Raw genomic sequence first — 27,585 nt, forward strand, 5'->3', positions numbered from 1 at the left:
AGAGACCTGTTTAGCCACGCCTTTATATGTAAAAAAAAAAAAGAAAAAAAAATTGTAGCGGAATGAGAAAAAAAGGGCTTTTAAAAATAAAACAAAAATGTATTTTTGAAAAAAATAAATTTTTGGGACCTTTAGCACAAAATGTTGAACTTTGCTTTGTTAAAATAATTTTAACAAGCATAACTTGTATAAAAGAACGTGTGAACTTTATCTATTGTAAAACATATTTAACATATATATATATATATAATATATATTATTATATATATAAATATATATATATATATATATATATATATAATCTTTGAAACTATTTGAAACTACAGAAACCATTTGAAACTACAGAAACATGTAGCGTCAACATATATTCTATCATTATATCATGCATGATAAACAATTTTAATACAGGAGCTAATGTTTGCAGCAACAGACCTCAGCTAGCTTAGCTGCTAGCTGGATTACAGATTAAGTAACGTTTGTTGTGGCAGTTTAAGCTCCAGTTAAGGGTAGACTCTTGAACCTTCTTGTTACGAGACAGATAATCGGTGAAAAGATCAATAATCCCTGAGCTGCTACACTGCTCTGACCAAAACCAACCAATAAGGGTCTCAGCGCTGTCAGTAAACCTAATGTACTGGCTGCTAATGGCTGAGAAACAACATAGCATGGCCGTCATATTGCACTACTGCCATCCTTTGGATTTTATGACTTATCATTCCTCAAATTCTCCTGAGACCAGTATTTTCAAAAAACTAATTATCTTTCCTTTTCCTTCAACACTGTTTAACTAAGCATCCTTTGTCAAAATTTGCTTTATGACATGCTTCTTCTTCTTCTTTTATAGCAGATCACAAGCAACAATCATGCATACCGCCACCTACTGTACATGAGTGTGTAACAACTCACCCATTAAATTCTGTTTATAGATTTTGCATCATGAAGATAGGATGTGCTTCTTTTCCTTGATTTTTATTGGCTATAGGCAAAAAAAAAAAAGTCAAATAGCATTACCGCCACCTACTGGTATGGAGTATTTACGACTGTTGCCTTGACGGTTCCCACCTTTTTCAGAAGGCGAACCACACAAAACATTTTAGCTTTGGATTGGACTGGATTTTTTTTTAATTTCAACACAAATGTATTTATAACTAAATTGCAGGGTTAAAAACTAAACTTGGACTCCTTTTAAAGTCTGGTTTTTGACTTTTGAGTATTGGAGGTTCTTCAAAACCTCAGAATGGCTATTACGCACAAAAAAAAACAACCCATTGTAACATTGTAAGTAAATCAATTACAAACATATACATTACTACAGCATATTTTAAGTGTACATTTTATTTTGTGTCTTAATGCTAACAAAATGGGGGAAAAAATCAATTGTGTTGCTAATGGCAGTTAGCCTGCAGCGTTAGCCTGATGCTATTTTAATTTGCAGCAGGAAGACCTGCAAAGATTTAAATTAATAAAATTTCCATAAAAAATGTAAAAAAAACTCAAATTGTGTCAATGCTTAAATATTTCAATCGTGTGCTAAACTGAAACTTTCCATTATTTGTTTAAATTTATGTTTTTATTTCAAAACCGATACCAAAAGGTACAACTTTCTTCTGGTTTTGCCAAAATACAGCAATCATTTGTAAATTCTTTGTAACGTTTTGTATTAGTTTTATAAATTAAAGCTCGTTTTCCTTGATTATGTTTTTTCTTTTATGTTTTTAAGTGTTTTCACTGACTGACACAGGAGCAGTAAAACTGAAACTTTACAAAAAACCCTAAAATCCAACAGATTAACACAATTATAAAAATCCGACAGAAACAATAATTTATTGTGTGAAGCAGTAAATCTGAAAAATACTCATACAAATGAGAATATGTCTAATCAAATCAGTTTTCTTTGTGTTTCATGGTAGTCCCTAAACCTTTCCATACACTGCAAAAACACAAAATCTTACCAGGGATTTTCGGTCCAGTTTCTAGTGCAAACATCTTAATACACTTGAAATAAGAGAAGACTAACTTACAAGTGACGTCTTAGCGAGATATGGGAGTTTATTTTAAGACATTAATTATTTAATACCAATTAAGTTCTAGTTTAACTGGCTCTGTTACCTAGCAACGCCAACCAAGCCCAACCTGTCGCCTAGCAACCCGGTTCTAGAGCCACTGGCTGATTGTTTCACTAAAAATATGAGAAAAATGTAATAAGTGAAGCAATCATACAATGGAACCAGTGCTTTTTAAAAATCCATAGTAAGGAAGGTTTGACTTAAAATAAGCTCATATTTCTTGCAAGTTAATTTTGTCTTATTTTAAGTGTACTAAAATATTTTCACCAGAATCTAGACCAAACCTACTTGGCAAGATTTTGTGTTTTTGCAGTGTAAACGTCTCCAAAGCCCCACATGGAAACGTGTAAATAAGAGAAATGAATGTTTTCTGTGTAGCATGACAACGGATGTTTTTTTTTTTTTTGTGCTTTTAATAAACCTAAAGGTTAACAAAAAAAACAACAAAAAACCCCCAAAAACTATCGAGCAGTAAACTGACGAACGGGTCACTTAAAATATCACATGTGGTGCATGTATAAAAATGTTTGAAGGAAATAAAAAGGCAACCAAGAATATTGTATGCATATACTTGAACAACTGGTTTAGCAGCGTAAACACTCCTTTTAAACAGAAATAAATGCTCCTTTTTGGCACAAACTCCGCTTTTAAACAATGGGTGCTCATTTGCTCACTGCTTTCATCACCTGGCTGCTAAAACTGCCAAACGTAACTTCAGACCCCACAATATGCAACATACTTCCAAAACATCTTTGAATGCCAAGCCCAACAGTCCAACATTTCACCACAAGTGAAGAAACAAGCATCAGTTTAATATTTTGGATTGTTTTTCTTTTCTTTCCAACATGTGATACACTTAGAGCACTGATAGGCGTGTCAGCATTAGCTTGGGAGGATGGACGAAGAAAAGGAAAAAAAAAAAAGATTTCATAACAAAGACCATATTGTTTTAATCTATGGACAAAGGATCTAGGTCAGAAAATAAATATTTTTTCTCTCCATTAAAAAAGAGCAAACAGAACTGTGTGTCTTCTTTGTCCCAACTCTCTCAGAGGCACTGAGAAAATATGGAGGAGATTCTCTTCTTCTTTTGTTTTTGAAACGGGCATGCAGTCCACAGGGTCACATGACCCCTGACGGAAACCCTGCGGAGCGGTAGCCATTCACTTGTCGGTCGTTGGGTTGAAGATGATAATGGTTTAACATCCACGGGAGCAAAAGATTGAAAGACCGATCACTCAGGACACCTGTTACTCTAAACTGGAACGGCTGCTTCTCTCTTCCTTTAACTAGGCCACGTAGTTGTACTGGTTGGAGTTTTCCTTGTCGCGCTCCATATAGTCCCGGTCAATAAGAGACTCTATCCTCTTCTTTAGGTCAGCAGGCTGGGAGGGAGGAGAACAGGAGACAAGATGGTAGCAAACAATCAGAGGTCAGCAGTAAAAGTCACTTTTTCTTGTGTAACGTTTTTGAAACAATCTACTTTAGGAGTATTTTTACTACTCTGCACTTTTTACTTTCACTTGAGTTATTTTATTTTGAAGTATTTCTACTCTTACTTCAATAAAAATTCAGGATTTTCTATGCTAACAATTACCAAACAACACATAAAATTATGGATAAATGAGGTCATGTCCTTCTTGAAAGTGGAGAAAATTAGAAATACAAAAACTGGAAACTTGAACAAATTCTACTCTAAATGGAAACCATTTATTACTTCAATGTAGACCCTTCTTTGCACCCAGATTTATTTATTTATCTTTCTTTTTCTTGTTCTTTTGGGATTGTGTATTTTTGCATGTGTACATGTGTTTTTTCACTATTAATTACTCTGTTTTACTATTGGAGGTGTTCTGCATGTGTTCCTGAAAACATGCACCTCAAAGTCAATGGTGTAAACTGTTTGTTTTTGCGCAACACTTTTGCACCCTGGAATCTATAAACACCTTTGTTCCATATGCAAAAATATCAATAAAAACGTAAATAAAAAGAAAAAACAAAAACCAATAAAAGTGATGCGAGATGAAAAACCAACAACCCGTTACCTTGACAGGAAATTTGAGCTGGTTGTAAACCTCAGACATCAAAAGATTATGGCTCAAAGTCTTCCTCATCTTCATTATCCGCACGATGGCCGCATCGATCTGGTACTGACGATCCTGAAACACTCGCTCTGTGGTGCTGGCTTGTTCCTCCACCTAAACACATCGGCTCATATGAAAACCTTTGACTTAGTATAGATCTACAATCTACATCAGGAAACTGTTTATACCGTCTCTTTCATCTGAATCTGGTTTATTTTGATCCTGAAGAGTTTGTGTTTGAAGTCATCGTTGCAGGAAAACTTGTCTCCGTCCTCCACGTCTTTGCTTTTCGGGATTTTGGTGAGGACTCGTGCTTTTCCGCACGCTAGCGACTGCAACGTCCGACGCAGCTCGCTGTCCTCTGTGAACCAAGAAACCAGGCGCCGTTCACACAAGATGTCCGACATAAAGACAGGAAGCGAACCGAACGGCGACGCGACAACAAACCTATTCCTGTAGCTACTTTGATTTCTTCGAGAGTGAACTCCTCTCCTTCGTTAAACATCAGCAGCACCAGTGTTTGGAAAAGAGACACCTGCAGCTCCTTCTTGCCCTTTAGCAGGAAAACATCCAGACAGCAGTTTATATATACGATTAGGGCCATAGAAAAAAATAACACAACAAGAATACAGCCATAAAGTTATAACAGAATAAACTTGTACAAGAATGAAGTAATAATAATTCAAGAACAAATTTGTATGAGAAGATCACAATATTACAAGAAAAAAGTAATAATATTATGAAAATAAAGTCTTAAAATGATGAGAATAAAGTAAGTGTAAGTAAATAAAGTATTTTTATAAGGATCTGATACAGAGGATAAAGTAAAATAAGTAATATTTCAAGAATAAAGTTATAATACAAAAAAAAGGGTTATAAAATTTTTAGTGTATTTATATGTAAATAAAGTATATTTATTAGTATCTAATAAAGTAAGTAATATTATGAAAATAAAGTCATAAAATTACGTGAATAAAGCTGAAATAATTCAAGAATAAAGTCATAATATTCGAAAAATAAAGTTATGAAATTTGAGAATAAAGTAAGTGTAAGTAATTAAAGTGTCTTTATTAGTATAATAAAGAGAATAAAAGTAATTTCACAAGAATAAAATCAAGTTACGACTTTATTCTCTTGGTTTCATTTACCAAATTTTCTCAGCGTAGCATTAATATTCTGTCACAAATATAATTGTTCCTGAGCCAAAATTAAAAACGACATTCTAGGATAAAGCAGAATTAATAACCTCTTTAAATTCTGCTTTTAAGACGCAGTGACCCAACGTCGACTGCCACTGCAGCTTCCTGCCGCTGTGTTTGCCCAGGTAAAACGTCTTGAAGATCTCCTGCAGGCGCACCATCTGGACAGAGATAACAGGTCGTAACAAAGGTTTTTACGGCTTGATGATGTTCCAGTCATGTGAATATTTGCTCGGCGCTAACCTCAGGAGGCAGGTGGACCTCCATGGGGACGTAGGTCGGCCAGTAACCCATGGTGAGGATGTTGACGGTCAGCTCAATGTTGCCGGGAATGTTTTGGCACTGCATGTACTAGAAAGCAGAAACACGACTTACTGAGCTGCACAAATTCACATTTCTGCCGCCGTGCGTCAGCTGACACAGGGGCAATTCACAAGCACTTGAGCAAAAGCCCTGCAGTGGGGCGAGTCGGGGCAAGTTTGCAGCATCAGAGAGTTAGCTGCAGCCTGACAGAGGCAACACAAGGCGCCACAAACAAAAACCACACACAACTGGGGTTGAGGGTGAGAAGGAGCTGAAAATAGAGCAGCTGCTAATTTTATTTTGCACCACATCACAATAAGACTCCGCCAATACGTTACTAAGAGTTTGGTAGTAACTAGTTACATTTACCCGAGTAACATTTTGGAAAAAAAATTACTTTTTTGAGTATTTTGACTTCAGTAACTAAATTATGAAGTATTTCTACTCTTACTTGAGTGAGATTTCTGGATTTTCCCCCACTGAATAAAAAACAAACATGTTTTAACCAAACGTTCGTTCACCAGACACAGACAGTTTCTGTTTATCAGTTTTTATTAAAAGACATTGATTTGGAAAATATGTCCTTTTCCTGGTTCTGAAAATTTGGTGGAAAACATTCACAAGGGGAGATTTTCTAGAAAAAAAACAAAAAAAAAACAAGAACATTTATGAGCTCTAAAAGTCATAAAATTTGCTAGAAAAAAACTCAGATTTTGAGATGCATCTCAAATATTTTCTACAAAAACAAGGGCATTTCTAAGCACTAAAATTTCCACTTAAATTTATACTTTGGTCCATTTGATGATGTAAATTTTAAATATTAAATGATTAATAATTAATCATTTTTACCAAATACTTTCTTTTCCTCTTGAGTAATTTCTGAGGTGACTACTTTTTACTTTTACTTGAGTAGAAATATGTAAAAGTAGAACAATGTCTGGGTACTCTACCCTCGTCTGGTTTCTTATGAAAATGCATTAATAAAGTCTGTAATAGGTGTTAAATAAAAAATAAAAATCAGTTGTAGTGTAAAAGTTAAAGAAGAGCTTTTGGAGTATCGTGCAAAATTAGTCACTTTGTCCATTGTAAATCTTTTGATGCCTTTTTTAATTTATTTAGAGATAAATTTAAGTACTTATATTTATTAAAGGGTGTTAAAAATCCACATATAAACCTTCACACAAGCAGGACAGACGGTTTTAATGCAGAGCTACTTTACCTGTTTGAACTGCACCATAATGTCTTTAGAAAGCTCCATGTCTTTGAACATTCCCTCCAGTTTGCTGGTGAACGCCGCGCCACATTCTGAGGAAGCAACAGCAACGCAGTCAGAGGTTTATTATTATTATTCTGTCAACGTTAAGATTCAGTTTTTTTGAAGGATGAACTGACCGTGTTTCAGCTTCGACAACATTGATTTTTCAGCATCCACTGAGGCACTTTTTCCAACCAGCAACCTCTTGGCCAGGTCCTTTTTGTAAAAAGCCTCAAATACATCTTTTCCTAAAATGACAACAAATCATTACAGATCCTCATCTCCAATAAAAGTTCCTACAAGTCTGAACCAGAAATGATTCGTGCCATCAAAACTGTTCACACACTGTTAAAATATCAATGAATTCGTAAAATGAAATAATATTATTGAATATCTTCTCAGTACCTGCAGGATTTTGTGACTCTTTCCGTAATTTTTCTGCAGTAAAAATCAAAGCGTTTGTGGTACTAATTTGGAAATATTTGCACTTATTTATGGCGGTAAATGTGACTTTTTATTACTCGTTGAATAGATCCTCGTTCAGTTAAACCTGAGGCAGCCGCCTAGTACAAGTAAGAGCCCTGTTTGGATCAAGGGCCTTGAGTTTGACACGTGTGCTCTTAACCAATGTGAGAGACAAATATACAAGAACAAAATGGCTGCAGGAAGAGTGAGAACAACATGAAGGAGCTTTGCAGCCTGAAGTTCGTGGATGTATCAAATTAATATTTAAATTTATTTGTAAAGGACATACAAAGTCTTTGTCTGAATAACAAGGTTCTGGAGGCTGGCAGAGTGAGTCTGTAGTAACAAACACGTAGGCTACATGTCCTACAGTCCCACCTCGCAGTTAAAAGCTACACTAGCTAAGCTGAACTAGCTAAGCTAATTTAGCTACAGTAAATATCACTGATATTTATCTTAGATTCACACAGAGGTGGGTAAAGTACTCAAAAACTAATTGAGTAATAGTTGTGATGTACTTATATCGTTTATAGGTTCGATAAAAAGCGTTTCAAGCGTCAGCTTGAAACCTGTGGCTCATTGATTGTTGTCATAGCAACTGGCTGTCAGCTACGCGACGTCACCTGGAAACCAAAACATGAACTGAAGGGCCGACATTAATTTACCATATATAAATCTAAAGATAATCATGATCTTGTCCAGCATCTTCTCCAGTTCTTCATCGGTCGCCTCTTTGTTTCCGGCCCTCAACTTCGAATCGACGTGTTTGGCTGGAAACAGACAGACAGACAGAAACCATGAACTCCTGCAGCGCCACCGTGGCGACGGGGTGAAAGGTCAGCTACCGACCGATGAGCTCTGCAGGCTTGTTTGGCCGCTTGTTGATGAAGGTTTCGAAAGCCTCCTTCATGGCGTTGACGAACTTCTCGTTCTTCAAGAAACAAACGTCGATGATGTGATCCACCTTGTCCTTGAAGTCCAGCAGCTCCTGAACCATCGTTTTGTCTTTTTCAGGGTTGATTACGATTGTGCTTCCAAACGCCTGCAAAGAACACGATTTAATCAGAAACTAATGTTAACTCTCAGGATCTAACTAGGGTTTTATCTCCGGCTAATGATTAATTAATTGGATTTAAAAAATTGGCGCTTTGTGAAGATGTTTTTTTTAACCTCCAAAGCCTTTTTTATACCACAATATAAATATATTAAAAGATACACATTTTAAAAATACTTTTAATTAAGAAAATAAACATTTAATTTACTAAAATATAATAACAGCATTCTTCTAGTGAATTTGACCCAGTTGAAGCTAAAACTGCTAACTGAGGAGTTTTAGGTAAACAAAGGTTTTTTTTTTATCTTAAATGCAAAAATTATAAACATTTTGTACAATCTTAGCTTAATTACTGCTCTGAATATATTTGTTTTGAGTTTGTAAATTCAAGTTAACAATTAATTGCTGAAGTGGATTGTTTAAATAATTGATTAATCTGATTAATCTAATTAATCATTAAGTAAGTTTCATTAGTTTCATCCACAGAAACACCGGTCAGATATTAATACCTGTATTAATCCCAATGTTGAAATAAAAAATCATAAACTGAGCACATTCTCACTGATACCCAATCAATAAGAGCCAATCGATTCAGTCTAACTCTATGCTCTGTGCTGTGAGCGACATCATGTTACCTATTTAAATTATATTTACAATTCCAAGTTTCTGCACCATTTGAAATAAGGTTTGTAGCAGATTTATTGTTTATGTTGTTTTTGTCAGTTTCTTTATTATTTACTTTACTTTGGCCGTTTTATTCCTGATTGCGCTGACTGAAGAAATTAAAGTTGCTTTTACATGTTTGTATTTAAATCTGCTCTACTGGTCCAGTTATCAAATAAAGTTGTAATTTGGTACATTTATGTCTGTGTTTAAAGAAAGGGGGAACATTTTACGTCAGTTCTGTTTTTCTGTTCGGATCGGTATCAGCCGATATCAGACCTCAGATATCGGAACTGGATCGTTTCATCCCTGGTTTGGTCCAATCTGGTCGTACCTTGATGTATTCTATCCACTGCTGCAGCAGCACCTGGACGCCGCCTCGAACCCGACTGAAGAGCTGATACAGCAGAGACAGATCCTGGATCCTGTTCTCGTCCAGCAGGTGGGTCAGCCCTGCCGGTTTTCAACGACACACCGTCAGGTTCATGTTCCCTCAATCTGGCTAAAGACTAAAAACATTTTTCTCTCTACAACAATCGCAGTCATTATATTTTCATTTGATTTTAGGAGACAGAACAAAAAAAATAGTACATAATTTTGCAGGAGAAGGATTAACATATATAAATATAAATCTGTAAAGTGTGGCATGCTTCTTTGAATAAACAAACAAACTTGAGGAATTCTGGGTAGAAAATATTTACCAATAAACTTTTTTTTAATGTACATTTTAAACTGTAAAATTTATTTATTTTTTACTAAATGATGGGCAGGTTAATCATCTATTAAGTGGATCTGTATCCAGCAGAAGGGGGTTAAATACAAACGCACCCCACAGTTTTAGGTTCTCAGTCATAAAACAATGTATATTTTTTAATTATTTACTGCTTTGCGCTTGTATATTATGTCAAATTCAATAAAAATTCAATGTTTCTGCTTCTAATGTGGAAAACAATCATGACGGACTTTTAATAATTGTTTACTTTCTATGACAATGTGACCGGTTCTGCAGTACCTTTCTGCAGAATCGCAGTGAGATGTTCACCCAGCAGCTGCTTCTCCACAGTAGCAATGAGCGGTTTTCTGAGAAATAAATGAACCTTAGTTTAACAGCTAAATCTAATTTATCCTCAAGCTGCAAACTGAATGCAGTAAACCAACACTCACTGCGTGCTCTGGTCCAGATATGTGATTACTCTGTCAGCTTCTTCCTCCAGGCGTTTGTTGACATGATGGAGATATTCTGGCACCTGAACAAAAATAAACTGGTATCACATGAAGCTCTGACCGCAGAGGCACTAAAATTTACTGAAAAATTCAAAAGTATTTTTAAGTCCTCATAAACATACAGTTTTCTTCATATTATCAGGAAGTTTAAAGCCAGAATGACTGAAAACAAGTCAAATATAACTTAAAAGGAAAAATGGTGATCAAGTAATTCCAGGTCTGATTAGTAGCTTGAGTTAAAAAATCAGAAATAAACAAAAATAACAAATGACATCCGCTAAGTTCCCATGGAGTTTATGCATACACAGTATTAGATATTAGTTAAATTTCAAAGTACAAAGAAATTTATATTTAATACGTATGTACGTATTAAAATTTTGTGGTTTGCAGTTTATTTACTGTAAGAAATTGAAGCTCTTTGTGAGCATCATTGGACAATCTTGTACAGATTCCCTGCATATTTACTGAGCTGAAAAATCTGCAGAAAACCCAGAAACATTCTGCATTTTTCTAAAAATACAATCAGGAAAAAGTGAGTGCCTCCAGAGTGTGAGGTCACATAAATCACCTCTCGCTCCTGCATCAGCCTCTGTCCCTCTGCGGCGTAAAGTCGATTGGTTTCCTCCAAAAAGCGCTGCTCAAACGAGTCTTGATAAATCTGTTACAGACAGAGAAAACAGAGGATCCATAAGGCCATTTGTCAACAAGAACGTCGACATTTCTCACCAGCGCTGTGAGCAGAAAAAAATCACAGAGATCAGATGTTAACATGATCCAGGATTAGTTGAACATGGTGGCCTAAATATGCTCTAAGTTTCCTATTAACTGAGAAAAATGCTTTTTGATTACGCCAAAAATCATAATTACTTCAAAAAAAAACTGATCTTTTATTAAATTTTTCACCCATAGAGTTCGCCATTTTTTCGCCATTCGGACATCCATGTGACAATATTTTAATAAGATCAATAAAAAATAAACAGTCTATAATGTTGTCGTTTTTACATCTAAAATAAAAACTAATCGTGGATCCCTTTAAAGGGTTACCTGGAGGTCAGAGAGCATGCTCAGTAGGCTCCTCAGCAGACTGCGGTCGATGGCTTCTCCGTTTCGTTCCCTCTCGATAAGCAGCAGAATCCCGTCGATGGTTTTACTCTGGACCTTCTGGTCGCTGATGATGTAGAACCTGAACAGCTCCAGGCCCATGTCCCTGCACAGCACACCAGTCCGGGTTCAGGACCCACAGAACCGCCTCGCAGCAGCTGAAAAATCACTCATCACTCACCAGATCGATGGCAGCATAGAATTTTGTAAAACATAGGTGCGATCCAAAAACAGAAATATACTCCTAATCATGATCTGTGGAACAGAAACAAAACAAATGATGAATAAAAGCAGATTCCCAACAAAACTACTAAAGTCTGACAGTGAGCTGCACCAAATCTTCAATTTCTTTGTAAAACATAGAACAACAGACCGGAAAACGCATCACAATATAAACTTTTCATATCAGTTGATAGATAGTTATTAATTTGATTTTTGTTTCAAATAGCAGAAATACCTCCAAACTGGTTTATACACATTTTTCACTCCACAAAGCGGCACAACCGCAACTGCTGCTGTGACAGTTACTCAGCAGGTTGTTGCTAGGTGACCAAAGAGTGAGTGAGTTGCTAGGTGACCAAAGAGTGAGTGAGTGAGTTGCTAGGTGACCAAAGAGTGAGTGAGTTGCTAGGTGACCAAAGAGTGAGTGAGTTGCTAGGTAACCAAAGAGGTAGTGAGTGAGTTGATTCCACCGGTTTAGGGGGTCATGAGAGGTTGAGGAGCTCAAGTCTTTCCTCTGCCTACATTTCCCAGAATGCTGTCTGATTTGGACACCCCTTGTTAAAGATTGATCATAAGTCTCCAGACGGTAATTCATTGGCTTTGAAATATTCAGGTAATTGATTAAATCCATTTACTGATTTTGTTACTTCTAATGAAAACTGATTGTATTGTTTTATTTGGGGGTATCAGAGTAAACATAAACAGGCTCAAGAGGCTGGAGTTCTTTTGCAAGACACTGGACATCCAATTAGTCTTGTTGCACTTCAAATCTATCAACTCAGATAGAAAATGTGTTTAAACAATCCTGGGAGTTAAACTGTTTTGAAAGAGAGACGCTCATCAGCCAGAGAGAAGAAGAAACATCAGGTGAGAAGAGCTTTCACGCTTTGCTGACCCCACACGTTAAATCCTGCGGAGGTCAAGCTGTCATTTTCTGTCAGAGTTTGTAAGGAGGTTAAATTGGGAGCTCAGGTTTCAGCTGTGCAGAGGCGTAAACAAGCGCTCCTTCACAGCTCTTTGACTGGGTCGGCACGTCTCATCCCTGGCAGCTTAACATCAAAACCTCAAACAGGCTCCGCTTTGACTGGTCCGCCCAGCGCCAGCAGAAACAGCTGTACAAGCTACCTTAAGGTTTTATTTTATTTGACCATTTTACAGGATTTTGTAATCTGAGGTTTACAAAATTGTCCAAGTGAATGAATACCAACTTTCTACTTTTGAAGGAAGCAGCAAAAAGAAAATATGTTGCAGATTTATTTCCTTATTCTGGAATTTAATAAATATACAATTTTGAAATCCCAACTGATCTAAAATTGGAGAATTTTATTCTGATTTATCATCAGACAAAACACTATTGCTTCCTACTTTGTATAATTCATATTTTCATGCAAAATTTAGCAGAAAAATTTTAACTATTGATGAATGATTGTGGATTTTAGGTTATATAAATTTCTTTATTTTAATTAATTATTATCCCCTTTCTACTCATTAAATTTCTTCTTTATTATTATTATTATTTACTCTAATAGTTACAACAAATGTGCAGAAGTGAAAGGACTCACCATTTGTCTGCAGTGATCTTGCCAGCACTTGTCGATTTTCTTCAGGAAGAGGACGCTGTCCAAGGCATCCGTAAAACCCAGGTTAGGGCAACAAACGACTTTAATTCAAATTTATACTTGAAATTATTGTGTCTGTGACATTTACACAGCAAAAATACAAAATCATACCAAGTAATTATGGCCCAGTTTTTAGTGCAAACATTGTAGTACACTGATAATAAGACAAAACTATCTTACAATTTATAAGAGCTTGTTTTAAGTTAATAATTTGTTAATATTGATGAAAAAGTTTTAGCTTCATTGGAAGATTATTTCACAAAAACATGGAAAAAATATCTTATCATAATTGAAATAATCTTCTCTAGTTATCATAAATATAAAGGAGTTATTGACTTAAAACAAGCTCATATTTCTTGTAAGTTAGTTTTGTCTTATTTCAAGTTTCCTGAGATATTTTCACTAAAAACTAAACCAAAACTAATTGGTAAGATCATTTTATTTCTATTTTTAGCTTTCAAAATATAGAAAAATATAAAACCTTTGCAAACAGAAGATGAATAAATGTTCTTCTGTCTCTTGATATTTGTGTAAAATTAGGTAAATACAAAAAGCACAAAGTCTCCAACTTGATCATTTTTGTGGAAATTCATCACAATTATTCCATGAAAATTTTGACTGAAACCTGCATTTGCTATTACATTTGTACTTAAACACATCAAATGTCACTTTATGACTTTTAGATGAACTTGTTAAGACAAAGAACAACGAATTACTGCTTAAAATGACCCAGAAAGTGTAATGGATATTCTCTGAACTGATCAATCTGTGCCTTGATGTGGTCTTCACACACGGTCCTCAGCTGTTTGTACAGTTTGGCGGATATCTTGTGGGAGCAGAGGTTTTCAACAGCCTGGGGAGACAGAGGAGGGAAAGTTTCAGCGGCCGGCGGAGCGAACAGGCAGCCGGCTTCCCGTTCAGAACCGATACCTGGTAGAGCTCTTCTAGATTGTACTTGATGGAAGTGCTGTTCTGAATGGCCTCCACAGCTTCTTTCAGCTTCTGCCAGGTCTCCTGCGTGTAGTTTTCTGGTAACTTGGGTTTTTCTGTAATAAACACACAACACTGAATGTAGACAAGACAGTGGAGCTCAGTTTATACTAAGCAACAGCTTGTCTTTTTCTAAAAATGCTTATTTTATGCAGTCTTTAAACAGAGTGACTTCAATAAAACGATTTTGCAAATTTGGCCCCCAGTACATGTATTTAGTGAGTTTCTATTTTTAATTAGGACAAAATAACAGAAAGTAAAACCTTCTTAGTATTACTGATTAAACTTTAGCTTTAATAACATAAAGCTACATAATTTTTAAAGTTTAATAAGTAATACTTTTGTAAATTTATGTCATGATTTCTTGGTTAATGTCAAATTGTCATGATGAAGACATTTTGAATAAAGTCAACTTTGTATTAAAAGTGTCGATTTACCGAATGACACTTTATGACAACAGACAGTCATAAATATTCATGAGGACTTACTCATGTTCATGACAGGTTATGTCCCGTTTATGACGGCGTCATGACAGTCTTATTCACAACCTGTCAAATAAAGCGTTACCAGAAATTTTTGTGTCGACTTTAACATTTTCAATTTAAAAATATATAAACTTGTCATCAAAACATCATTGTAAAACAATTACAAAAAAATATGAACAATTTTGTACCTCTCAACTTATTCCAAAGGCCTCAAATGGCCCTTCAGCCACACTTTGGAAACCTCTGGTCTTGGGAATAGTTTGGTTGGAGTATATGTTAGGCCCTAGTTTGAAGCTTCAGTGGTTTAATCAACCAGTCAATAAATTCAATTTCCTTAATTTTGGGACAAAGGTGGTCGGCCAACACTTGCACTTGAAGCTGACCTTATACTCTGATCCGATCTAACTCAGCAAAGGTCTAAAATTCATAAAGAAATAAATACATTTCTCTGTTTATTTGTGTTTACATTAGCGGTGCACAGATCGGTAATCAGCAATCGGCCAGAAAACTGCAATTGATGCACAGCTAGTTTATACAAAGTCATTGTCCTCTTCTGCTCTGCTGTGAGACGTATGACTGGCAGGTCAGGGCCGGCCCAAAGCAATGAGAGTTAAGCATCTCATTACACCACTCCAGCCTGATAACATATCTATTTAAAATAACATTGAAAAGTGATTTCTGACATTTTTATAGTAATAGGTCAACCCCTTTCTGCTGTTGCCCCTCTTGGGAAAATACTATTTCAACCCAGGTGATTCTGGCCCTCTGTGCAAATGTTTGGACACCACCGGTACCAATTTCTGATGTTTTCCCTTTATTCAGATTTTTATCAATTCCAGTTGTTCATTTATTATTATTCAGCTCTTATAGCAGGGGTCCAAGGTTTGTGTCACATGGTCTAAAATCATTAAATTAAAAGGACTTGATTCTTTTACCAACTCACCAATAAATCAGCCATGAAAACTCAAGAGTCACCCCACTGTTGCCGACTCAGTGGCTTTCTTTCTATTTTTAGACCTGTGTTCACACTGCAGACTGAAGTGACCCAAATCCAATTTCTTTTACCTTAGTGCGACCTGTATCTGGTCTTTTCATGACAGTATGAACACCACAAATCAGACTTTCTTCAAATGTGACACAGGTCACTTGGATATCTGACGCATATCCGATCTTTTCAAATGCGATCTGAATGTCACTGACACCCGACAAACATCGTTATTCTGCATCCTGATAAGTGGGAAGGAAAATTACAATAATGAGGATTAGGTTGTTAATGTGCTGGTTCTGGTCGGACAGAGCCAGCACAGCAAAATCAACAAGATTTTTTATATTGTACAATTAGCTTACGATGGTATATATCTAATCAGTTAGCTATATCATTGGCATCAATGTTTACTTTAGCAAACACTGAGCACTATTTCTTTACAGCTTGGAAAAACAGCTTTGTATGTGTGACATTATTGCCCCCTCTACTGCGCATGTGGGACACTTTTAGGTTGTGTTTCACACCTATATGTTGCAAATATTTGGAAATGCGAAATGTTAAAGATCAGATTTGACAATAAAATAACAAAATCAGAATTGGGTCACTTCAGGTTGCAGTGGAGCCACAAAAAAAAAGAAAAAAAGAAAAAGGTATTGGCCAAAAACGGAATGGCTTTTTAAAGATCGGTAATCAGGAATCGTGCAATCGGTGCACCACTAAAGGCCAGTATAAACAGGGACTTGTTATGTGTGTGACTTGTTCTCTGCACCAGTTCCCCCAGGTACCTCTGAAGTTCTTGATGACTAGTTTCTTGGCAGCACCGGGTTTGCTGCTGGAGAAGGTGCCGGACCCTGCGGTTTTCGTCAGTCCGTTCGCGTGGTGTCCCCCCACGCCACCGGCCAGGAACATGGCTTTGCTTTTGTTATTGGAGCACGAAGCAGCAGCAGCGGCGGCGGCAGCCTCCTCAGCCATTTTCACATCTAGTCCAATGAAATCCACCGAATCCTCGAACCTCAACTTCTTCTGAATGTGCAGCGGAGGAGTGGGAGAGCAGGAGGAAGAGGAGGAGGAGGAATTGAGGGTCTTGGGAGGCGAGGAGGAGATGGTGTCACTCGTGTCGTCCCTCTCGGAGCCGTTTATTTTCCTCTTTTTCGGAGATGTGATGTTCCCTGTCGCTTTTGACATCAGTAGCCGCGGGTCTAGCCTCCTGGGTTGGCGGTGGTGGGGGATTAGGGGAAGATAAACCTGTTGGAAACATGAAAAATCGGGAATACTAATTCTTTACAGCCAGTCTTCTGATCCGAAACTTCCAGGCTTTGTCGAGGGTAGAGCTAAGTGTCCGATGGCCTTCGTCTGTCTTCGCAAGGGCAGTTTCGATTCACCCGGTTCGTTTATCCAGTTTAAAACAGACAATTTAATTAGAAACTACTCAACGCTTCTCTGATCCGAAGCCTCGTCTCTTTCTTGTTATTGCTGGCAGGAGAATAAAGATGGTTGGCTACTGCTTCCTCTTTTTTACCTCTCCGTCGTCTAACCGCGTCGTAAAGTGGTTCAGCGGCAGCGGTCGGGTCAAGCGGCCGTTAAAGGCAATAATTCATAAAACTTATCCAAGTGGAACACTAACAACCCCACATGATAGCGAAACAGACGTTAATACACCCAGAAATAATTTCACTCGTAAAAAGCTAGTCCGTGACCCCACCGGAAGTACTTTGTACAAAAGTACTTTTTGCTCAAGCGTGTTTTTTATATTAACCATGGTGCTCTGTTTGGTCCGGCCACCAGATGGCGCCAAAGTGACGCAATTTTCCTCATGTTTGATCAAAAATAGTGGAAAGAAAGAATCCACATAACAGGAAATTTAATAATATTCAGAGCTGAGTTGTGGCTAGCTACTCAATTACTTTTACTGCTAAACATTTTGGGAGAAAAGGACTTTTAAGAGTATTGTTGCTATACTGTACTTTTTACTTTTACTTGATTAACTGTATTATTAATAATTGCTGCTCTTACTTGACAGTGGGTCTGGATACTCTGTGAGTAACGTCACTGAATGAAGGTTACGCTTCTTTTAATCAAACAAATCACCAGACACACACAGTTTTTGCTTAAGTTTCATACATTTTGTATTGCAAAAACAAACAAACAAAAACAAACAACAAACAAACAAAAAAAAACAGACACACACACAAAAGATTTGACAAAATGTTTTTACTTTTACTTGAGTTTTTCTTGGATGGATACTTTTTACTTTTACTTCAGTAAAAATATATTGAGGCAGAACTATTTTTTATATGAGTAAATTTTTTGGGTAGTCTACTCACCTCTGATAATATATAAATATATCTAATGATATTTTGCATCGCTGTTGGGTTTGAATCCAACTGTATTTATTTCGCAATGTTTATTCTTTAATTTTAGTTTCTTTGATGCTTTTTGGCCAGGTGTTTTTAATTGTTACAGCCAAGTATTTCTCTTCTGGGAAACTTCTGTCAGAAAGTCTTTTTTTGGTGGACACAGTTCTAATTCTTCGAAAATCACATGTTCACTTCTCCAAATGTAAGAAAAAGTCTTTCAGAGCCTTTATAAATCACTAAGGAATTATTATTATTATATTATTATTATTATTATTATTATTATTATTATTATTATTATTATTATTTACATGCAATAGAAAACTAAACCCTCACTTCTTTTAGATGTGATCTATTAAAATGTGTTTAAGATTTACGTTATACTTTATTTCAATGTTTTAATAATATCTAAATATTATAATGTCACAATGGAGAGAAAACAAAGTAAAATAAAAAGTCAATTATCTAAATAAAATAAAAAAAAAAAACTACATACATTAACACTGAGTCGATTTCTACCTCTGGTTATTATTACCTGTGGTTTACCTGTATTTTGAAACTGCAGCACAAAACCCCCCGTCATTGACGTTCTATGTGACAAAACCCTCTGTCACCTAGGCAGCGTGAGTTAACCTTCCTTAACTGTCGTAAAATCACGTAAATCTCATACAGCTAAAAAGGAGCGTGGAAATCTGCTGCAGCAACAGCTAATACATGAACAATATTTACTGATTTTCCTTTGCGCTTGCCCGACTTGGTAAACTACGTTCGGGACAAGCTGTGACATACTTGAAGACCGCGGCACCGGAGACCAGAGAGGATGTTTAAAAAGTACGTGTCTGTGTTGTACCGTTAGCTAGCAGCACACTGAAGTAACCAATGCTAAGCTGTTAGCATTAGCATGTTTGATATTGTAGAAAGATAATATTTATTATTATAAACTGACCCGAAAGATCTGTAATTTTCTACTGCTAGCACTAGATTTTGAGGTAAGCAGGGGTAGCTTCAATTAGCATTGGAAGAGGCAGCTTTATGCTAATACAAGAGTATTTTTATTTCTGTAAGTAGCTTTCTGTTAGATGTTAGCTGCATAAAATCAGTCAAACAGCTTTTGAGTGAGATCAGTAGCTGTTTTCTTCCATATTTCAGCTAAAACAGCACAACAGAAACAAACTAATGAACATGAAATTACCAACATGAAGTGAACGTATTATCAGATTAATATAAGCTGACAGCCAGTTCATGGGTTGACCAGGAAGTTTATTTTAATATTTTCTGGTAGCTTGTAAAACATGAATAGAATTATCAAAAATATAGAGGTACCATATATGGTTAGGTTCTACAAAGAATGTTGGTTTTCTTATACTTAAAATTCTAAATTGCAACATATTTGTGCAGAAGTCTAGAAGAAGTTGATCTTTTAAACATATTTGTACTTGAAAGAAAGAGGAATGGAGAAGAACTGTTCTGGTATTGATAATTAGGAATGAGGATGATGTTAACCTGTAACTAAAGATTTAGAATGTTGATGAGCAGTACCATGAGCATATATGAAAGAGTTATTGAATTAAAAATTGCAAAGAAATACGTAAATCACGGTTTTAATTTATTGTATGTGATTTCTGTACATAGTCCTTGCACAGTTTTGTAATAAAACTGTAATAAATTTTTAAGAGACAAAACTATTTACAGAAAGTCAAGTGATTATTTATATTCTGTTTAAGAATTTAATTTGAGTAGGAAGGTAATTTGTCTTGCAACTAACTGATTTATTAAATGTAAGACATATTTATTTTTCCTCATGGCTCAATAAGCTATTGATTGGTGTAATTCAAATAAAGGAGGTATTATATTTTAGATGTTAAAATTGTTGACATTTTGGGATTTTTTTGTTAAATTTATGTTTTGTTGTCAGACTAGTCAGCTGTATGGAGTGTGTTTGAAAGAGACTTTTCGAAACATAAAAAAAAATGTTTATTTGGTCCCTTCTATAATACTATCATATGAGTAGCAAATTAGTAATAAAGAATGTCATATAACAGAATTTAAAGTGTGTTCTTTAGTTAATTTGTGTTGTTTTTAATCTATAAAGTTTGGCACTTGAAAAATGTGAAAATCTGCCTTTAAAATGTTTGAAAAGTGTACTTTCCCTGTTAAAATGGTAATGTTTATTGTTCATGACTATTTTAAAATTCATAATGGTAATTTAAAGAAATAAGATTGGTGAAAAATGTACTCAATCAAAATAAACAGAGTTTACTTATCAGTATTTATTTTTATCAGTTTAAAATTATCACTAAAAATACATAATAAAAATATTTTTTTTGTTTTGTTTTTTTTCAGATTTGATGAGAAGGAAAATGTATCGAACTGCATCCAGCTGAAAACATCGGTAATCAAAGGCATCAAAAATCAGCTGCTGGAACAGTTCCCCGACATCGAGCCATGGCTCAATCAGATAATGCCAAAAAAGGACCCAGTTAAAATAGTGAGATGGTACGATCCCGTGTTTCCTGCCTTCGTTGTTTCATGAATATTCTGTTCAGGTTCTTTAACTTCTGTGTGCATTTCAGCCATGAACACATTGAAATCCTGACAGTGAACGGAGAACTGCTTTTCTTCAGACAGAGGGAAGGACCTTTCTATCCAACCCTCAGGCTGCTCCATAAATGTAAGTGTTCCTCAGCAACATTAAGAATAAAATCTCTGATTAATATATATATATGTTTTTTTGTTTTGTTTTAAAAAAGAGATCATAAATGACAGGAAATATTTTGAGAAAGCAACTTTTATTTCAATCATTTCTCTTTTGTGAATTGAACCACAGAATCTTTGTTTAACTACTAGTATATGAACTAGTTAAATCTTTGTTGAATGAGTTTAACTACTAGTATATGTCTTACTTTTAGCAAAGTAAGACACAATTTCACCAGTAGAACATCCTAAACTTACGAGAAAAAAATGTTTTAATGAGAAAAAAACTTAATGGATAATTAATTTTTGGTTATTTTGTCTTGAAATATGTTTTATTTTTTTCTATTTCTTTGACGCCTCTTGTATTTCTTGGGCAAAAATGCTGCGAAAACATTACCATATTTTTAATAACATTATGACTTAAAAAATGTTAGCCTCACACTTAAAGTTTTGCTGGATTCAAGGTTTAAATAAATCTAGAATAGTCAAACAAGATGGCTGCCCTGTGCATGCTAACATCAAGTCAAAGGAGTGAATTGTTGAAAAAAATTCAGATTTTCCAAAAATTGAATATTTAATTAATTACACAGCCCTACTGATACTGAAGTATTTATTTGATTATATTTCCTCTTTTTCTCAGATCCTTTCATTCTTCCACACCAGCAAGTGGACAAAGGGGCCATAAAGTTTGTATTGAGTGGAGCGAATATCATGTGTCCCGGACTCACCTCACCAGGTGCCAAACTCTACCCTGCTGCTGCCGACACAGTAGTCGTATCCTTTTAATCCTGATGTGTTATTGTAGTTTTAAACACCTGTTTTTGATGTCCAACATCAACTTCTGCTTTCTCTGCAGCTTTTACATAAACATTTCCAACATGTTTGTCTTTAACAAGTTGATTCAGGCGATCATGGCAGAGGGGAAGCAACATGCGCTCTGTGTTGGTGTGATGAAGATGTCGGCTGAAAATATGTAAGCCTCCCAAATGGTTTTCTAAACAAATAGTTCACTGTTTACATCCTTGTGAGTCTAAGATCGTAATCTGTGTCTAACAGAGAAAAAGTCAACAAGGGAATTGGAATCGAGAACGTTCACTATCTGAACGACGGTTTGTGGCACATGAAGACGTACAAATGATGACCCCACCCAGACCGAGCGACAGCAACTCAACTGTTTCCACCTTCGCTTTGCAACCTGCTGGAGGCTGCAAATCTGCCATCATGACGCACAAATGAATAAAATATCTTGGTTCAAACCACAGCTAGTTTGTGCTTTTCTTAATTATTATTTGGATTAGAAGTAGCATCATGGATGTGATGTGGTTTTAAGACATGTTTGCGTTATGAGGAAGGGAGTGGTTATAAGTCCCACACAAACCAACAGTTAAACTGGTTTGTCTGCATTCTTTAGTTGGGAGCAACATAAATTTTCAAGTAAATAAATAAAGTAGTTGTAGTGTTAGTTAAAAACTGATGTTAAATGTCAGTTTAGTTTGTAAAAATGTATTAAAATCCAAGCAATTAAGAAGAGCAGCTTTTACTACATTTAGGTAACGTTATCTACTGGTACTTGGGTAGCAGCACTACAGGTTATGAGGATACAGGATGCACAGTTTCACAGGATTATTTTCATAACTTGTAATTTGCATAACACATTAGTTGAATACTGAAATGTTGGATTTATTTTTTTTTACCACCCAATAAGACATTTTTAGTAGAAATATAATTTATAAATGTTAAAATAACGTAAACATTTAAACTCCAGAGATGTGAGAATATGTTTAAAAACAAAAGTATATTTGTTTCTTCTCACCATTTGCATTTTTAGAATTTTTCTCTAGCTTTGGTTTGAAGTTCAACTATTTTAGTTTATATTCCATATTTATTTCTTGAAGTAATTTGTCATGGTTTCAACCAGCTTAAGCTGTTTTTTTCTGTTTAATTTGCCATGAAACCAAATAGAAAAAACTATTTGTCAGACAATTGTAATTGCTAAATGCTTAAGTTATTTTTAGTAATATTTTTATTTTTATAATCAAAGTCATTCATTTTTGGGGATAGAAAATGATTTAGTAATGCACAAAAATATTAAAAGTTCCTTAAAGGATTGATTTCTATCACTTTTATTCAAACAAAAATTAGGTGAATGTAAAATAAATCAAGAACAAAAACCCTAAAATATTTAAAACCCAATTCTTTGTAAACAGAAAACTAAGCAAATCATTTAAGCAGCTTGATTACAGCTGAACTGTGTCATGACTAAAGCTGCAGTATGTAACTTCACTAAAATGTTTCTTTGTATTAAAGTTGTCACCAGTTCATTAGACAGATGCAAAACTGAACTGTTTCCAGTCAAAAACAACCATCAGAACCAGGAGGGTCTTAGCGCTGTCAATCATCCTTATGCTCAACCCGTTAGGTTCACCACAATACAGCTTGTCATTAGTTCTAATGCCAGTTAGCATAGCCACAGATTATAGCAGATAAATGGTTTCCCTGTAAGGATGATTTGTTTTTCCTTACAACATTTTGCCGCGTACATGTGGTTGATTGACAGAGCTAAGACCCGCCTTCTTGTTTTTTTTTTTTTTTTTACATTCAACAAATATGTGAAAGTATAAAAGTTACATACTGTAGCTTTAAGGGTGCAACAATAAATCTGATCATCATTGGGTAGAACTCCACAGATATAGATTATTTTTCTACAACAAAAAAAATGCTTAAGGATTGAGAACAAAACTTCAGGGACCATAATCCAAATCGAGATGATCCAGTCTCAGATCCACAGACATCCGGCACCGCCCGAGTCAAGTGCAAAAAGTTAGAAATATACAGAATTCCCCCCAGGATCGAGTCTCTTAAACAAATATCTAGAGTCAGGTTTGCCATCACAGAAGCAATATCTTCAAAAACGAGAGCGAGGCTAGTCATTATCTGAGCCTTTGGGAGGAAAAAATGTCAATAGGTCGTGGAAGTCGTGTCCGTATGGACGGAGTCTGTAAACTCCGAACATCATGACCTGCATCTGGTTGGCGGACAGGCCGCTGAAGGTGACGGCCAGGTCGGAGCAGCAGCCCTCCACCACGTTGTTGGGGTTCTGCTTCATGCTTTCCGATATCAAGCTGTCCACCGTCTTACTGTTGAACAGGCCCTTCCCATGGACGTCCTCTCCGTTCTCTGCAAATACTCCAGTGTACTTTAGGCACACGGCAAGCTGCTTGTCGTCGCTGAGCTTCCACAGCTGCCGTCCTCTCTCTGGACACTTGTCCTCGTCCTGGAAGATGTTCGCCAGCCTCTTGAGGGCCTCGTAGCTGAGGACGATGCCGCTGTTCAACTCGACATACTCCAGCTCCCCGGACTTCACCGCCTTCCCCAGGTAGAACGGCTGCTGCGGGTCTTTGGTGAGCACCAGGTACTTGAGGTTCTCGATGATGGCGAAGGTGTTGGGCTGAGCCGAAGCGCGTGCTTCAGAGCTTTACGCAACCTGGCCCAGTCGTCCTTCTCGTTCAGGTCTATGGCCTCCAGTGCCTTGGAGGCCTCTGAGGTGTAAAACTCGGCCTTGTCGCAGTGCTTGGTCCAGGTGTCCATCGCCGTGGCCCAGTAGACAAGGCTTTTGGGCTGCACCATGACAACGCAGTAGACCTGGAGTTGGTCGTTCAGCTCCTGAAGCCGGCTGTCAGAGAGTTGCTGGAGCTCGTCTTTGCTTGCAGCCTTGACGTGATGGTGGTGGTGGTTGCTGTCCGTCCTGGACTCGGTGACGGGGCTGAAGCTGCCCAGCAGCGACAGCACCAAGCAGAAGAGGCCACCCAACACCATCCCCTTCATGAAAGAGCCTCCCTCCGACAACATGATGGCAGCAGCGGCTGGACAAGACAAAAACTGTTGTTATTTCTCATTTCAGGTGAATCAGATCAAGCTAATACTGTTGCAACAAATCAGACGCATGATAAATTAAAACAAACTCAATTATTTCCATTTTTCTGATTTAACATTTCTCTCTTTCTACCAAAAACTGGATGATAAAAGTTTTCACATTGATACTTTGGTCTCAACAAGCTCTTTTTTTTTTGAAGGACCATTTTGTTTACAGAGACTTTATAATTTATTTTATTAGTTCTTTCCGTTGTTTTATATTTTTAAAATGTCTTTCAGTTAAAGTGGTCTCAAAACAATTTTATTATTCATAGCAATAACTTCTCGGACATTTTATCACCCAGCCAAATTTGTAATTATGACTGGGTCGCTAAAACGATTAATCCTGAAGAATCAATTACTGAAATAATAGTCAACTGATTTAGTAATCAATTAACTGTTAACTGGAGCATTCAGACTGAAAAAATTCTAATTTCCGAAAGAGCAACATACTCAGAACAGAACCGTAAGTAAACCAAACTGTTAAAAATAATGCATACGTTTTGTATTTAAAAATGTAAAAAACTTCTTTGTCTGTAAATATTTCAGATCTCAAGTGAAATAGTTTTAGCTTCACCTGTTTCAAATTTAAAATTAATCTCGTAACTTAGCACCTTTCCTATCCAATTATAAATCAGTTAATCCAAAAAATAACAGATCAGCCCAATACTGTATAAATCTTAAGTTAGAAGTACTTTAAGAAAAACAATAATCAGGTGACTTGAAAGACTTTGTGTATGACTCTGTAAATAAAGGCAAAATATAAAGAGCAGGATATACATTCACTGTTCAATCAACTGCTAAACAAACTGAACTCTCCATTAATGAGAACGAAGCTCTTCCTGTTATAAACCAGCTCTGTGTCTTTAAGAAACTCACTTTTTAACAGGCTGTGGTTTCAAAGCCATTCATTAAAAGTCTCTTTTTTGCCACGCCTACAGTTTAAAGTCCTTTTACTAACATACAAGGAAAACTATTGGACGCACCCACGTTTTCTGGTTGTACAGTCTTGCCCATCCCCCACATGTTGCTGCAGAAGGCTACTAAACTAAATTAAAAGCCTGTTACTAATACTATTTTAAAAATACACCTGACTATTTATGAGCAGATATTGTAAACCAGGTAATATCTGCTTACTGCACTGTCGGTGAAAAAAAAAACTAAGTATTTTTTTATTAAGACACTGGTTTATTTGTCATAAAAGAATGAAATCTAATATTTTATGATTCACATGTGTAACAGGGTTTTATTTATTTATTCTTTGAATTTATTTTGGATAATAAATACGTTGTTTCTTCGGACATGTTTTACGTTGTGACGCTGCTCTTGGCAGTTGGTGGTTGTCGTGGCAACCAGTATCTGACGGCTCCTCCCCCTTTTTTTCGGTTGCCGTTTGTGACCGTTTGGCACCAACAGCAGCTTTAGGATCAGCACTGCGGTTTCTTTACGAGTATTATATTTTTAAATATATTTTAGACAAGTTCAATAATATACAGTCACGTTTACGAGTAACTTTGCTACGTTTCTAAGTATTATTATTAATGTTGCCCATTTTAGCGATGTTTTAAGTCTGCAAATACTAACTGCTGCTAACTGCTATTAACTGCTCATTGGGAGCTATTCGGTTTTTGGTTTGCTTATGGTTAAATAAATAATTATTTAGGCTCCTCACGGAACGGGCTAAGAGTAAACACCATTATGTAATACATGATGACAACTTAGGCCAAATTTAGTGAGTATTTGTATTTCTACCAACAGTAAATAAACGTTGCATGATAATCCTTATATAATTGCACTAATAATTTATATTAGATGTACATTTATAATTTATTATCAATCTTTAACAAAATTATTCCTTTTCTTATTATTTATATATTTTGGTTTTAAATTCTTACATTTTTGCTGAAGTTGAGACCCAATCTGATTCTGTTGACTTAAAACTGACAAGCACCTTGTAATGCTCTAAAAATTAAACTATGTGTAACTGGATCCCTTCTGCGTTGTGCTGGTTTTATTGAGTGATTTACATTTGTTAAATATAAATCATAAAAGGCTGAATTACACATAAACAATGCTAAACGTCCTAAGTAAGAGGCTAGTTCTGTTTTGAAGAACACCCGTGTTACATCTGGAGATTACTGTGGAAAAAATATTCTTTATAGAATCAATAAAATTACAGACAACCCCAAGCATCCTATACATTCTTAAGTCAGAGGCTTCTACAGAGATGCAGGAGTTCATAGATAATCAGCTTCTACAACAACTGGGATTATATAAATCACAACATTTAATAAAATGTTTTTTTTATTCATTTAAACAATTCAACCATTGATGTATGAAGACTTACAAATTAATGTTTCTCGTCATGTTAGAGAAATAAACCATAAAATCTGGTAATACGAAACATAAATAACCACAATTGTCGGGTTTGATTGTCCCTGCACAAATACTGTAAAGCAGTAAAGTTCAAAAAAGAAACTCTGAAGCAGTTTGTTCAAAAACGGACCATTTGTTTTTTAGTTTAGTCCACGCTTAACCTCTTTAACGTGTCTTAAATTCAGGGGCAAAAATTATTCTAAAATTTTAGAATAAAGATCATATTTTAGTTTTAGTGTTTTAAACTTAGCTCCGATAAGCTAACAGGTAACTTCAAAACGACTACTGAAGTCGTTCGGGCTGAAAGCCCTATGCTAACGGCGAGCTACTTAACTCCATATTCAGGCTTTCTCTTTGATTTTCTCGGCAACATAAATAAAACAAAAACGGAGGATTTAATTCTGCCGTACCTCAGCGGATTATTCCTGCCTTGACAGCTGGTGCCTTCGCTGTGACTGTCTTTCAACTCACACTTTTCCTGTTTGGTTGGTCACCGACGTCAGTCTGCGTCAGTCTAATCTTCTTCTTCTTTTC

The 27,585-nt window shown here is 36.0% G+C and overlaps 2 protein-coding genes and 1 pseudogene across 2 annotated transcripts; 1 reads left to right on the forward strand and 2 right to left on the reverse strand.

Annotated features, from left to right (window-relative positions):
• Positions 1–1,805: 1,805 nt before the first annotated feature.
• LOC129360287 (cullin-4B-like) lies at positions 1,806–17,435 on the reverse strand (annotated as a pseudogene).
• A 1,280-nt stretch (positions 17,436–18,715) lies between these two features.
• Positions 18,716–22,024, forward strand: LOC129360527 (malignant T-cell-amplified sequence 1). The gene is made up of 6 exons (XM_055030830.1): positions 18,716–18,900; positions 20,413–20,565; positions 20,643–20,740; positions 21,404–21,537; positions 21,669–21,736; positions 21,820–22,024. The coding sequence occupies exons 1-6, from the start codon at positions 18,890–18,892 to the stop codon at positions 21,899–21,901; spliced, it is 546 nt and encodes a 181-aa protein (XP_054886805.1). The 5' UTR covers positions 18,716–18,889; the 3' UTR covers positions 21,902–22,024.
• Positions 22,025–22,851: 827 nt separating this feature from the next.
• Positions 22,852–27,560, reverse strand: LOC129360272 (C1GALT1-specific chaperone 1-like). Its single transcript, XM_055030373.1, is given in 3 exon segments — positions 22,852–24,219; positions 24,222–24,626; positions 27,462–27,560. Coding segments are annotated over 2 exon segments (924 nt in total). The 5' UTR covers positions 24,613–24,626; positions 27,462–27,560; the 3' UTR covers positions 22,852–23,686.
• Positions 27,561–27,585: the final 25 nt, after the last annotated feature.

This window comes from Poeciliopsis prolifica, unplaced genomic scaffold (genome assembly GCF_027474105.1).
Source record: "Poeciliopsis prolifica strain line A6 unplaced genomic scaffold, Auburn_PproV2 SCAFFOLD006, whole genome shotgun sequence".
NCBI lineage: Eukaryota > Metazoa > Chordata > Actinopteri > Cyprinodontiformes > Poeciliidae > Poeciliopsis > Poeciliopsis prolifica.